The 13,741-nt window shown below is 43.6% G+C and overlaps 1 protein-coding gene across 2 annotated transcripts in view; it reads left to right on the forward strand.

Annotated features, from left to right (window-relative positions):
- Positions 1-11,893, forward strand: part of entpd1 (ectonucleoside triphosphate diphosphohydrolase 1) — a 44,382-nt gene extending 32,489 nt beyond the window's left edge. For both annotated transcript variants that reach the window (XM_079491879.1, XM_079491878.1), the window contains 6 exons: positions 1,792-1,951; positions 3,271-3,474; positions 4,475-4,735; positions 6,127-6,240; positions 7,093-7,230; positions 9,468-11,893. In XM_079491879.1, coding sequence (XP_079348005.1) covers positions 1,792-1,951; positions 3,271-3,474; positions 4,475-4,735; positions 6,127-6,240; positions 7,093-7,230; positions 9,468-9,674 — 1,084 coding nt within the window. In that variant the 3' untranslated portion in view covers positions 9,675-11,893. The remainder of the gene's footprint in view (positions 1-1,791; positions 1,952-3,270; positions 3,475-4,474; positions 4,736-6,126; positions 6,241-7,092; positions 7,231-9,467) is intronic.
- The last annotated feature ends 1,848 nt before the right edge of the window (positions 11,894-13,741 follow it).

Here is a 13,741-nt window from a genome sequence, read left to right on the forward strand (position 1 = left end):
CATGTATGGTACCTGACGAAGGCCGGTGAGGCCGGAACGTCGTATTTTTTGTACCGCTCTGTTGTCAATACGTTATTTTGGGAGCTTTTAAAACGGTGTGCGGATCTCCTCTCTCCTTTCTTAAGTCATTTTTTGGATCCTGCACCCATTGTGATTTGGGGATACGTGCAGTGCACCTCTTGATCATTGTCTTTTTTTAATGGTCGCGCACCCAAAATGATGTACAAGCTCAGATTACAGATAGGCTATTTTGAGTGCACGGCAGCGGCGTGCAGTTAAACTAGAGGCTTTAAGGGTTTTAAGATTGAAAACGGGGGGAAAAAACAACCTCAAATAGCATTTATAATCCAATCCTATCCACTTTATTTATAGAGCACGTTTAACCCATTTTGGGCGGGAACCCCTTTTGGTGGTTACATACATTATGTTATAATTTAGCTATTGAAAAATAGCAGATCTACAAGCTCATAGCGCGCCACCGAGTGGCGCGCTATGAACTTGTAGGTCTGCTATTTTTGAAAAATCGTTCAAATGTGCCTCAAATCTTTCAGAAAATTGTCATGATTTTTTTTTGACGTCAGGCCGGAAATGGGTTAAAACAACAGAGCTGCATGGGCCAAAGTGCTGCAGTAGACAAATATAGGGTAAAACAATAAATAATAGGGGGGGGGGGGGGGGGGGGTGAAACACATAGACACACATGGATAGGACAGGCTGATATGACGGATATAATGGGGAGAGAGATGGAGAGTGACATGCAGCAAAGGCCGTCGGGATCGGGACTCGCACCCGCTACGTGCTGTCAGGCTACGTTGCAGCGAGGGGATGTTTCTAACGTGATTTCAAGGGACATTTCACTGCTGGAAGAAACTGCAGTCACTCAATGTTAATTAGTATTTGTAGTAGATACCAGTAGCACAATTTTAAATGTGCACCCTATGGCCAAAAAAAAGAATGAAGTCTGTGTGTTTGACTATCGGGTTTGACTGGTTGGCTGAATGTCTACAATGACCACAATGCTTTGGTGCGCTGCCCCTCCTTGTGGAGAGGGGGGAGGCTGTGTGGAGGTGTGACTTGTAGTCCAGGAAGGAAGTGAGACAAATTTTGGTCGTGAACATTGTGTCATAACTAAAATATCTAAAAACACATAGGCATATTACACACACACAAACACAAACCCCAGGAAGGTGTTTCTTGTGTCCTAAACGTCATTAAAATAAGATCTGGTTGCAAAAGGGGTGAAGTGGCCCTATAAACATAAACATGGTTTGAGACGCTCTAACATGGGGTGGAGGAAGATCGTTCCACGGTTTGGGTGGAAGATCGTTCCACGGTTTGGGTGGAAGATCGTTCCACGGTTTGGGTGGAAGATCGTTCCACGGTTTGGGAGGAAGATCGCTCCACAGTTTGGGTGGACGATCGTTCCACAGTTTGGGTGGAAGATCGCTCCACAGTTTGGGTGGAAGATCGTTCCACAGTTTGGGTGGAAGATCGTTCCACAGTTTGGGTGGAAGATCGTTCCACAGTTTGGGTGGAAGATCGCTCCACAGTTTGGGTGGACGATCGTTCCACAGTTTGGGTGGAAGATCGCTCCACAGTTTGGGTGGAAGATCGTTCCACAGTTTGGGTGGAAGATCGTTCCACAGTTTGGGCGCTGCAGCTGAAAATGATCGGTCTCCCCTGGTCTTCAGCCTAATATATAAAGTATAAAGTTACCATCCAAAAAAGGTTGATGTCCTCCTCACAAGTATAGTAATGCAAACGTGTGTGTGTATATATATGTGTGTGCAGCATGGAGAATGCCTCTGCATCAGAGGAGGTGTTCGAGGCGGTGACGGGGGCCCTGCAGACGTTTCCGTTCTCCTACCAGGGAGCTCGCATCCTCAGTGGCCAGGAGGAGGGCGCCTTCGGCTGGGTGACTGTCAACTACCTGGACGACCGCCTCAATCAGGTCTGTGTGTGCTTGTGAGTGTGTGTCTGTGTGTGTGTGTGTGTGTGTGTGTGTGTGTGTGTGATTATACATGCATGTACTGTATCTTATATTACATAATGTCGGCACTGTAAAAATGGCCCAAAGGTCCATGTGTTACAGGTTTGTGAACATTTTTGCATGTATAGTGTGTGTCTGCTGCATGTGTAGGTACTTGTCTGCATGTGTGAATGTTCACTTAACTGTGTGCGATTTTCTTGTGCTGCAGGCTTTCTTGCATACATATATGCGTGTGTGCGTGCATGTGTGTGGCAACAGTGGCATGCGCATACACACATTCCTACCTTCAAGGCAAGGCCAGGCTAGCACATTTCAATGAGGCAACTCAATTGTGCTTTACATAAAACATTAAGCAACGCATTAAGGAACACATTATAAAAGGACATTTGAATTCAGTGAAAAGAAGGAAAAGAGATTCAGGACACACAGCAAAGAGTCAACTTACAGTGCTTACATTACAAAATCTCAATAAAAGGCAGCGGCACTGCCGATGTATCCTATACTGGCTCACCTCACCTGCCAGTGAGGAGCCCCCACCGGGAGGATGTATACATAGTCCTATACTCCTCCCGCCCAACACTCCCTGCTGACAGGTGCCGCCCTATATAGCCTTGATTGTCACCATTATGACTGATAATGACAGTCTTGGCTGTCATCATTATGACTAGGTCTTGATCCAAGGCTAGTGGAGCTAGCCCGTAGGAGTAGGCCTACATGTAGTGACAGATACGACTCTCCCCGCCCGGCTTCCCTTCCCCCGACCACGGGCCAATATGCGTTTGTTTTAGGGAGACCTGTAAAGTCACCATTACAGTAGTCAAGTCCACTGGAGATGAATGCATGGACATATTTGTTTTTAAATCGTGTTGAGACGCGAATCCTGTAATCTGTGATATATTCTTATGGTGATAGTAGGCTCACTATAGAGAGTATGCGCATGCTTAAAGTGAATGGCACATCGAGTGGCAAATCGAGTGGCAAAGCAACATGCAAAGTGAGTTTAACATTGTTTAATGTCGTTTAATGCAATCAGAGAGGACTTTTCTGTGTGGATGTATGGGCTGTCAAGGCCAGAAAGTAGTTTTTTGCCACTCAGTAGGCGTTCCTACATAACTTCCTGGTTTGATGATGATGTCACGCGCATACCCTCTATAGGTTGACTAGGCTGTGCTAATGTGGCTGTTAATATGAAGGCCAACAAAGTTTTTTGTCTTGGCTTGTGGTTTGACCGATCAAAGCTTGAACCCTCTTTCTCTCTCGGTCTGCTGCACCGCATGCAGGGCTTGAAGACCACGGGGGCTCTGGACCTGGGCGGAGCCTCGACGCAGATCAGCTTCGTTCCCGAGGACTACGACGGCACTGAGTCGCCCAACAACTCTGTGACCTTCCGCCTGTACGGCAATGACTACATCCTGTACACACACAGCTTCCTGTGCTACGGCAAAGACCAGGTGCTCCGGCTAGCGCTGTCGCAGCAGACCCAGGTACGGGACAGTGTTCATTCTGACGGAAACTAAATAAAAACTAAGCTATGATGACTGAAACTATAAGACTAAATATATTGACCATTTTGCCAACAAATAAAACTAGACTAAAACTGCCAGATCTAGTGGAGGAGAGATCCGGTAGAACTAAAAGACAAGTCATTGTATGTTTGGTTGTACTCTGTCGATCTACAAGCTCACAATGTGTTGCAGATATGACACATTGTGAGCTTGTAGATCTGCACTTTTTGGCATGCGATAACATATACGTACGGTGGTGCACAGATTAGACACAATGCTCTATTCTACGTCTACAGATATTCAGTCATTTGGACTTTACTTTTAGGTCTTATCTCGAAGATTAGCAACCTGATATACGTAGCAAACAAAATAATAAGTCCTGCAAGCACTTAAGAACTATGTCAGGATGAGGAATGAGAATACAATTAACCTTTCATTTCATTTAAATTTAAGAGAGTGTTTGTTCAGTAAAAAGGGTCTCTCCAGCTCTTCGATAACAATTTCATCCAGTCTATAGCAATGACTACTATAGAGCGTTAGCCTGGGAGGCCGCAGGTGTTTTGTTTTACTATGGTTAAACTCACCTGGGACATACTCTTTTGGTGCTACGGTCTTTTCCCCCAAAGAGCACAGCTTATTTTTGATTTTCTTGCACTCAATTCAAGCTGAATCCTATATATGCTTCTGATATCTATTACTAATACATGTAGGCTAGTGTTCGCGATATTATCGGTAGCAAATCGATATCGTTCGATATTTTATTAAAAATGCATCGTATCGGTATTAATCAATGTCAAAATAATTCCGATTATTTTCACCAATATTAACGGATATGACGCAATAATAATGTGACCTTTAATAATTATACTGCCTTTAATAATTGAGCAATGAGCTCAATATAATAGATAATAATATACGACCCTGCATAATATTGGAGAAAATTACAATATGGTGCATCCCTCCTCTCTTGTTCCCCCAGGCAGGTCAGAGTGCATTATCGGACCCTTGTTTCCACCCTGGCTACAGCGACACCAAGAAATACTCCAGCCTCTACGAAACCCCGTGCACGTCGAGCCGAAAACCAGAGACAGTGCTGCCCGCTGAGTTCACCCACACAGGAGCGGGAAACTTCGCCAAGTGCCAGGAGAAGTTGAAGCACGTGTTCGACTTCTCCAAGTGCGGCTACAGCAAGTGCTCCTTTAATGGTGTCTTCCAGCCACCTTTAAACGGCCCCTTTGGGGTGAGTTTTTCTTTTTTTTTAATCCCACGACTTTTGTAACCCATTTTTTCACCCGGTGCCAATTGCCTAAGCTGTAATGCTGGCCACTACTCTCCCTCTGACAACCTGGGGAGAGCCCCGAACTGAGCTCATGCTTCCTTCAATGCATGAGGAGTGAGCAGGCCTGCCTCTTATCACCTGACAGGGGGGAGCTCCCCTGGTAGGGCGTAGCGCGTGGAAGGAACGCGATATTCCAACCAGGTCCTTTCCTCTCCATCAGGGCGCCCCGGCTGTACCAGGGGGAGGCGGTATAGAGACCATGATTACTGCATGTTTTTTGTGAGGGTACTTATACCCTAGGGGACACGGGGAGAACATGCAAACTCCACACAGAAAGGCCCTTTTTGCCAAACCCCACCTATAGGGTATGGGCGCTGATGACGCGGAGGAGAGGTCACGCCCAAGAGTTCCATTCTTATCCACAGTCACACAGATGTATCAATCGTTTCCCTTGTACTGTCGGCCTCTATGCGACCGTACGATCTGGGGGTGTTGTGCACAGTGCACATAAATGGTATTTTAGGCAGCAGACAGTGCCGCTTGTTCACTCCCCCCCCCCCCCCCCCCCCCCCCCAGCCAGATTTTCCCAAGACCATTCCTGGAATTTGAACTTTCAACCTCAGTCAGTCACAATATGGGCCCTGTCCTGGCCTTTTTCTGCTAAAAAAATGAATGGATACCAACCAGCGAACGCAAATACGGAAACATGTTTTCCAGGAAACATTAGTAATTCCCTCAGTATCCCGGCAGCAACCGGCAGACACCATCCGGGTGGGCCGGTGCGCCTGGAAAATAGCCTCATGAATCAAACATGACAGTGAATTTCAGTGTTGAATACTACCGTACACACATTGGAAACTTTAGTCCTATATCTGGGTTACTATGTCTGTGTGTAATGTATGTATGTTACTAGTGCTGGTTCTGTTAAGCGGTGCTTTTAGCTCTTCTTGCATACTAGAGTGTTGAGAAGCCAAAAGCAGGACAGCAGTTCAAAACACATGGTCAGGGCGTTTTGGAACAGACATCACAAACTGACTGACTCCAAACAATGACCCGACAAGGGCTCACTGACTGCAGGGGAACGACTAATATAGGCTACACGAGGGCTGATTACAACAAGATCCAGCTGGGGAAAGACATGAACATAGAACCATGAAAACTAGAACATGAACAAACATAACATAGAAGTACTATAAGACTGGTAGTAAAGTCTGTGCCAGCTCTCTCTCCAGTGTTTTGTTCTGTATACTGAGCAGCAGCACTTTGGTTGTTTGTTAAACATGCTCTCTCTCTCTCTCTCTCTGTATGTCTCTCTCTCTCTCTGTATGTCTCTCTCTCCTGGCTGCATGCAGGCCTTCTCCGCCTACTACTTTGTGATGAACTTCCTCAACCTGACCGATACCTCTGTCCCTCTGGACACCGTCAAGAAGGCACTGACGCGCTACTGTGCTACGCCTTGGGACCAGGTTGGAACATTTGTTTTGCACACACACGCACGCACGCACACACAGTTTAACAATTTATTTATGTCCACACACGGGGAAAGCATTCAGGAACACAAATAGTTTAGGTGCAGTAAAAAGTTACATTCACAAACTCATGGATATGTCCTAATGATATACAACACACATGTCACTCAGCAGTTCCGCACGCATGCACGCACGCACGAAACACACGCACGCACACACGCACAACGTTGCCTCATTTTCATCCAGCACATCTATACTGTATCACTGGTTCTCAACGTGGGTTCCCGGGACCCCCAAGGGTCCTTGAGGATTTGGAGTTACTCTGAGAGTGTACACATGAACACTCTCAGAGTTCAATTTGCAATTAGGATTTCCCCCCTCAGAGCCATTAGATGAGGCATTAAGCAGCAATAGAAGAGTCAGATGAGATTCACAGTAAGAAAGAAATAGCCAGAACTCCGAAGTCCTAAAGCGTGTGATACCCGCTGAAGAAGGCTTGACGCCGAAAGGCGTCCGTGCCGGTTTGTGCTGCATTATGAATTAAAAAAATACCAGAAGGACTTTGGAGTGCTGGCAATTTCTTTCTTAAGGCCAAATAAGCAGTCCAAGTCAAGATTGTTTGTTTACTAGTTACTACTGAAAGCATTTAGATTAGCTCAATGTGAAAGTGGAAATTGTGCATGTATACAAGAGACATGACAAAAGACAGAAAAGCTAAATGGTTTTTACCTCGAAAGCAGCACACGGTCAGCCAGACATCAGCACAGCAGGTCAGCAGGTGACCTAATACATACTGGGAATCACTGCCGTACATTCATGTTAATGCGATCTGTTGTGTGTTAATTACAGGTAATAGCGGAGCACCCGACCATAAAAGTGAAGTATCTGGCCGAGTACTGTTTCTCGGGTACGTACATCCTGACGCTGCTGACGAACGGATATAACTTCACCGAGGACAGCTACCGAGATATTAAATTCATCAAGCAGGTCAGTACGGTAGATATAGCTTCACTGAGGACATATCCTAGAGATATTAAATTAATCAAGCAGGTCAGTAGATCACAGACAGTGCTAGGGCTTTATAAGCAGCTAGTCGACTATTCAACTAGTCGACTAGTAAATCCACTAGTCGACCTTGTTGGTACTAGTTGACTAGTTGATAAGGAAGGTTTTTGTAGGCCTCAAGATCAGCTAGAATGCTATATTATAGTCACCAATGTACACAGTTTTTAAATGTAGCCTACAAATATTATGAAAAATAAAAAAATTAAAACTTTTTTTTTTTTTTACATAATAGGTAGTTAAAACAACTAGTCGACTAGTAAACTAGGCAACTAGTCAACTAGTAAAAATCACTAGAAGTGAAAGCCCTAGTGTGTGCCAAACAAACGTATCTCTATGCCACCACCTCTGACCACTCTGGTGCCTTGTCCAAATAAACTGTTCAGTTAATTTAAAAAAAGAAAGGATGGCCACAAAGGTGACAGGATGTATATGCTTACTGGAGTGAGGTTGAGTGAGAGTATAAATGTAATCATATATTGGCCTGTGCCCTGCATGTGGACACACCAGGAGACGTCTCGGTAGGAACATTCTGTCTCCAAGTGACTCAACTGAAGCACGACTTTGATAATGTCCAGACATGGTCAGACATGTTAGGAAGCTAGAGAGCTAGCTGCACATGTTCTTTTGGGAGGAGTTCAATGAGACAGAAAGGTTTTAGGACGCCTTCCATCATCTTGTCATTCTGTTTAGTCTTCTTGCATAGTCAGATGATCAGGTCATCTTGCTATTCTTTGTTGGATACAAATAAATTACTATCGTAGAGTAATAGCACTCCGAATTCTACTTAAGTACGTGCAATGAAGTACCTTATTGGTCGCAATCAGTTTAAAAGTGTACCTTTTCAATATAAGTGTCAGAAACGGCACAAGCTAAAGTGGTTCAGTGGTGACGAGTGGCTTGCCTTGATAGATTCCTCTTTTTTTAAATGAGTTCATTTCAGAGTTGGGAAGCTTCGAATGCTTACCAAGGATTCAAGTCAAAGTGACACAGACACAAGTGCAGGCCCAGGGTTGCTTCGACGTCCAGTAATTACAGGGAAATGTACAGTAGTCAAAAATGGAAGCACTTACTGGAAGTGCAGCGCTCACCTTGATGACATGCCAAAATACGGAAGCAAGGTTGAAAGAGGAGGTTGCAACAATATGATGTAACACTGACTGCAAGGTCATGGTGTAATATTACACAGGGTTTCCCACGGTCAATTTGAAAATAGAAAGAAATATTTTCCAGCCCTGGAAAAGGTTTGAAATGTATCAAGGGTCCTGAAATGTATAAATAAATAAATAGTTAACCTTTTCCAAAACATGTATAACATTAAAGATGGAGTGCCACGATTTTTTTCCACCCTAAAAAATGATCATCAGGTATTATTATAATTTAAGGAGGAAGAACTTTTTTCCAAAGTGTACAGTATTTGTTAAAAATCATGCTTTTATGTGGACACGCCTACCAGTTCATTAAGTTTGCCTGGTGGGTGGTGATGGGTGGTGATCCACCTGAACTGAAGCCGCACCCACAGTTGTAGTTGTATGATAAAGGGGGAGGGGTTAGGGGAGGGGCTGATAGTGTGATGTCACTATTTTACTGTTTATTTCATTGGCCCGTTTGACTGTCAAGGGTTCAGCCTCCAGGAAGAAACCCTAAATACAAAGTTAATACACCATTGCACATAAAAACGACTCCAGGGTGTCTAATGAAGTAGCCTACTGTCACCTCATAGACACATGAAAAACTGGAAAAATACAAAAATTGTGGCACTCCATCTTTAAACTAAATATGTAGGATGAGTTATTCGCCAAACGGGCAGTGTGATTGCAGCCTAATGTGTACCAGTATGTGAAGATAAAAAAACAGATCTACATAAGCTCACGACGTGCTGCAGCGTGATCCTATGCCCTAGGCCTAGGACAGGTGGTGTAGCAAAACATTTGGCACAAAATTTGGAATAGAATTACACAAGTCTATGCCTTGTTTTGTTTTTGTGTTTTAAACATTATGTTATATAGCAGATCTACAAGCTCGTAGCGCCGCGCCACCGAGTGGCGCGCTACGAGCTTGTAGGTCTGCTATTTTTGAAAAATCGTGAGGAAGGAGGATTTAGAAGATTTCTTTTAAAAATGTTGAGGTCAGGCCTAAATGGGTAAACTGTGTGTTTTTAGATCCGAGGCAGCGACGCCGGCTGGACCCTGGGCTACATGCTGAACCTGACCAACATGATCCCGGCCGAGGCTCCCGACGCGCCGCCGCTGCCCTACTCCGGCTACGTGTCCGTGGTCACCCTGATGTCACTGCTCATCTTCGCCGTCCTCGTCATCAGCATGCGTCCCTTCTGGCCCCGCTGCTCCAAACAGCCGCACATCATATGAACGAACACACACGGCATGGAACGGAATGCGTGGTTCTGCTGCAGTGGTTCTCAAACATTTTAATTTTTTTCTCCCCCCTCCCCCCAAGTCTGAGTGTACAAATCAACTCTGTCTCACCCCCAAAAAGGCATGGTGACTTTTGACTTCTTACAAATGTGACCAAATGTCAAATGGTGACTTGAAGGGGGGGGGGGGGCACAAATAAGTCACATTTTGGGGAATATAAGACACGATGCAGTGTACCTAACCGGGACATAGCTTGAACGGCGCCCGAGCCGGGCTCAATATCGCTTGTGGGGGAGTGAGACAGTGTTGTACGCTCTCAGAGTTACAGACCTGTAAAGGGTCCATTTGGAACCCCCTCTTCAAGGAACCCTGAGGGACCCCAACTAAAGAACCAACCACCGGTCGGTCTGCAGGATGGGGCCAGTGTGCAATGTGACTCAGTGTACAGGTGTGTGTGCGTGTGTGTGCGTGCATGTGCGTACGCGTGTTGAGTGTGTGTGTTAGGGCTGGGCGACATGGACAAAATCAAATATCACAATATCTTTTTTTTATCAAATACCTCGATGTCGATATTGTGACGATAACATCAATCTTTTAAATTTTTCAAAACAAGGTTCAAAAATATTAAAAGACGAGATCAACAAGCTCATAATTGCATCGTGAGATTGATTGGCACATTTTTTGCTATTGCTGAATTTTTTTTGACCAGTTTTGAAACCAGCTTAACCACATAAACCCTTAGTGGACTGGAGTCCAACAGGGCTGTATGCTAGGTCCGTCCTCTCCTTTCGTTCCTTCCAACACCAAATCTCTTCGCCAAAAATAGCCGATCTGCAAGCTCTCGACGACGTATCGGATGTTTTCCCACAGGGTTCATGCGGTCAAGTGGTTAAACTCAGGAAAAGACGATGCTTAGCGGCCGTATCCACAGAGAACGCCTGATGAGCGTAGGGGTGCAGCTTTGGATGTCATGTCATGTCAATAAGAGTACCGAAATCCTGACGTTACAGTCTTGTATCAAGGCTAATTTGATAGTCTGTGTCTGGCAGAAAACAGTAACGGTAACGTTAGCGCTTTCTCGCCGCCAGTATGATGCTTCATATCCATACAGTATTATTTTTGGAACACATTTCTTATATGAGGTGATATTAAACACGTCTATGGGTATTCAGAATGGGGGGGGGGGGGGGAATCCAGGTAGGAATGGATGCGTGAATTACGTCAGACTTCGGCGCTCTATAGCGTTCATGCAGTGTTTATTAACATATAGGTTATCGGTTCAAACCGACCAACCATAGCTGTGCTTGAATGTCCTCATCGATGTTATTAGTACAAATAGCTTTAGCTGAAACGATGTAATCATGGACTCTCTCATGGTAAATAACCGGCTTGTCAGACCCAGCCAGGATGATCAAAAGAGCAGCGCTTTTCCACTCCTCTCCTAAAGTAAAACACAACTATTGTCCGCTTGATGCACCCACAGGGCTCGGGCACGCGGAAGAGTCTTTACCAGTATAGAAATGCATGGCAGACTGGCACTGCCAACTCAGAAGGACACTCTTTGTGGACACGGCCCCTTATGTCATGTACAGTTGGGTGCCACCGATATTGTCCCTTATCATTTGACCCATTTAGGCCTGACCTCAAAATTTAAAAAAATCCTTCTAAATCCTCCATATTTTCACGATTTTTCAAAAATAGCAGACCTACAAGCTCGTAGCTTATGAGCTTGTAGATCTGCTATTTTTCAATAGCTAAATTATAACTTGTTTAAAACACCAAAAGGGGTTCCCGCCCAAAATGGGTTAACTGTCCTTTTGCGCAGATCACGCAAACCTCAGCAAAAAGAAAAGGACAATATCGATGGCCTCCAACTGTATGTCATGTATCACAATATTACGATATCCAAAATCCCAACCGATATCTAGTCTCATATCACTATCAATATATACTGTATTGTCTAGCCCTAGTATTAGTGTGTAAAGAACTTTGTGGGACAGTGTGTGTGATCATACGGGTGCATGTATATGTGCATGTACTGTACAGTATGTGTGTGTGTGTGTGTGTGCGTGCGTGTGCATGTGTTTGTGTGTACCCACTTGTGTATGTGCGTGTGTGTGTGTGTGTGTGTGTGTGTGTGTGTGTGTGTGTATAATTTGTCTTGAAATTCTGTGAATATGCTGTTAATAAAATACTCTTGTTTATATAAAGATGCTGTTGAATGGTTTGGTGTATTGTTTGCACTGAAAGCAAACGTGTCCGGTTATGAATTGCTCGGGTCATGCTAGGTCAGGAATCCAGGATTTATTTACATTTGTTCAGGGAAATACTTTACCTAATGGTAATGTTAGTGCAATGTTGTTCATACACACACTTCAAAGATTATGAAACAATCATTTGGTACTGTACTTTGTGCATATTGGCCGTGTAAAAAAGGCACCAAACTTTAAAACACATAGATTGTCATATCTCTGGCCAAAATAGATTGTCAGTTTTTTTTTGTTTTCAAGCAGGTTTATCCACTGATTCAGTGGTTTACTATGCTATGACCCACATGCTTTCACAAAGGGGGCTTTCACAGGGAGGCCAGTTGGAAAATGTAAAAATTAAGTGAAATTAAATTAACCCATTAAGCCTGGAGGCCGATTCTAAAAAATGTCTTCCAAACAGTTTTCAGAAAAACGGATGTTGCTATAATCAGGGTTCTCAAACTTCTTAATTTGTGACCAGATTTGACTGAGACTGCCATCGCGCAAATTACAGCTTTTCACCAGAGGAGAACAACTTTTTTTCCCCCTTTTTTTTCCCAAAATTAGTTAATAGCACAGGCAGACTCTTCACATACTAGAGCATGTCTGAAATAAGTATCAGAGCTGAAATCGACATGTAAATGTTGGTGTAATGTTGGAGACCACAGAAGTGAACCTTTCAAGCCTGTTTTCTCAACTCACTGTTTTCTGCAAGACATTACTCTATAAGCCATATCTCCAAAACTGGTGGGTCAAACTGAACAACCAATATGTCAATTTGAAGCTATGATTCCCTGCTTTCATATAAAAAACGAAAATTAAAAAAAATCCAATGGCAGTCCCTCAGTCAAATTTAGTCACATTTGAAGGTTTTATTTATATATTACAAAGTTGTAAGTTAAAAATGTTCGCTTTAGAAAATAATATATATTAAAAGATTTGCACCAACAAAAAAAAGGGATTTTTCAAAAAATAGCAAATCTACAAGCTCATTAGAGCGGCATGAAGTGATGTGCTATGAGCTTGTATATCTGTTATTTTTCAATATCCAAAGTATAACATTTTTAAAACTTTTTAGCTCAAATCTAAATAGACACAGATGCTTTCCCGGCTATTCATGGGTTAATTGGATTATTGTGGCAGTTTCCCTAAATTGGGATTATTGTCAAATGTTCATAAATAGCATGTCTGACAGTTGGAAGTCTAACCATTTTGGGCGGGAACCCCTTTTGGTGTTATGCTTTAGCTATTGAAAAATAGCAGATCTACAAGCTCGGTGGCGCGCTACGAGCTTGTAGGTCTGCTATTTTTGAAAAATCTCAAAACCTCAAAACAATGAGTTTTTTTTTTTACATTTTCATTCTGACTGAATTCCTTCACTAATTAAGAGTCTTTTTTAGGAAAACCAATGTGTGTGTTTACTACCGCTAAAAACGCTCCCTATAGAAATATATTATCTGTGGCTAAATAAAACAAAACAACACACAATGAAAGTGCTGCCCTCTAGTGGTCAAATAGATCACACAATACCCAGTCAAGAGCTTATGGATGCAGAAAAGCCAATCTCTGGTATATACAGTGTATAAATCAAACACAGGAAACAAAGAGTGAGGCCACGGGTCACACCGCACTTTTATGGAATTCTCATTCTATTCTGCCCTTGCATTTCAATGGGAATGGAGCGTCAATTTGCAGAAATCCGATCCATTCCCATTGAAATTGGTAGAATCCACCCTCACAGGTAGAATACAAGTGCGGTGTGACCGTGCCCTTAAAACAACCTGTTTTGTTATCCCTTTTGCCATCCCTTGG

This window comes from Electrona antarctica (genome assembly GCF_951216825.1).
Source record: "Electrona antarctica genome assembly, chromosome: 22".
Classification (NCBI taxonomy): domain Eukaryota; kingdom Metazoa; phylum Chordata; class Actinopteri; order Myctophiformes; family Myctophidae; genus Electrona; species Electrona antarctica.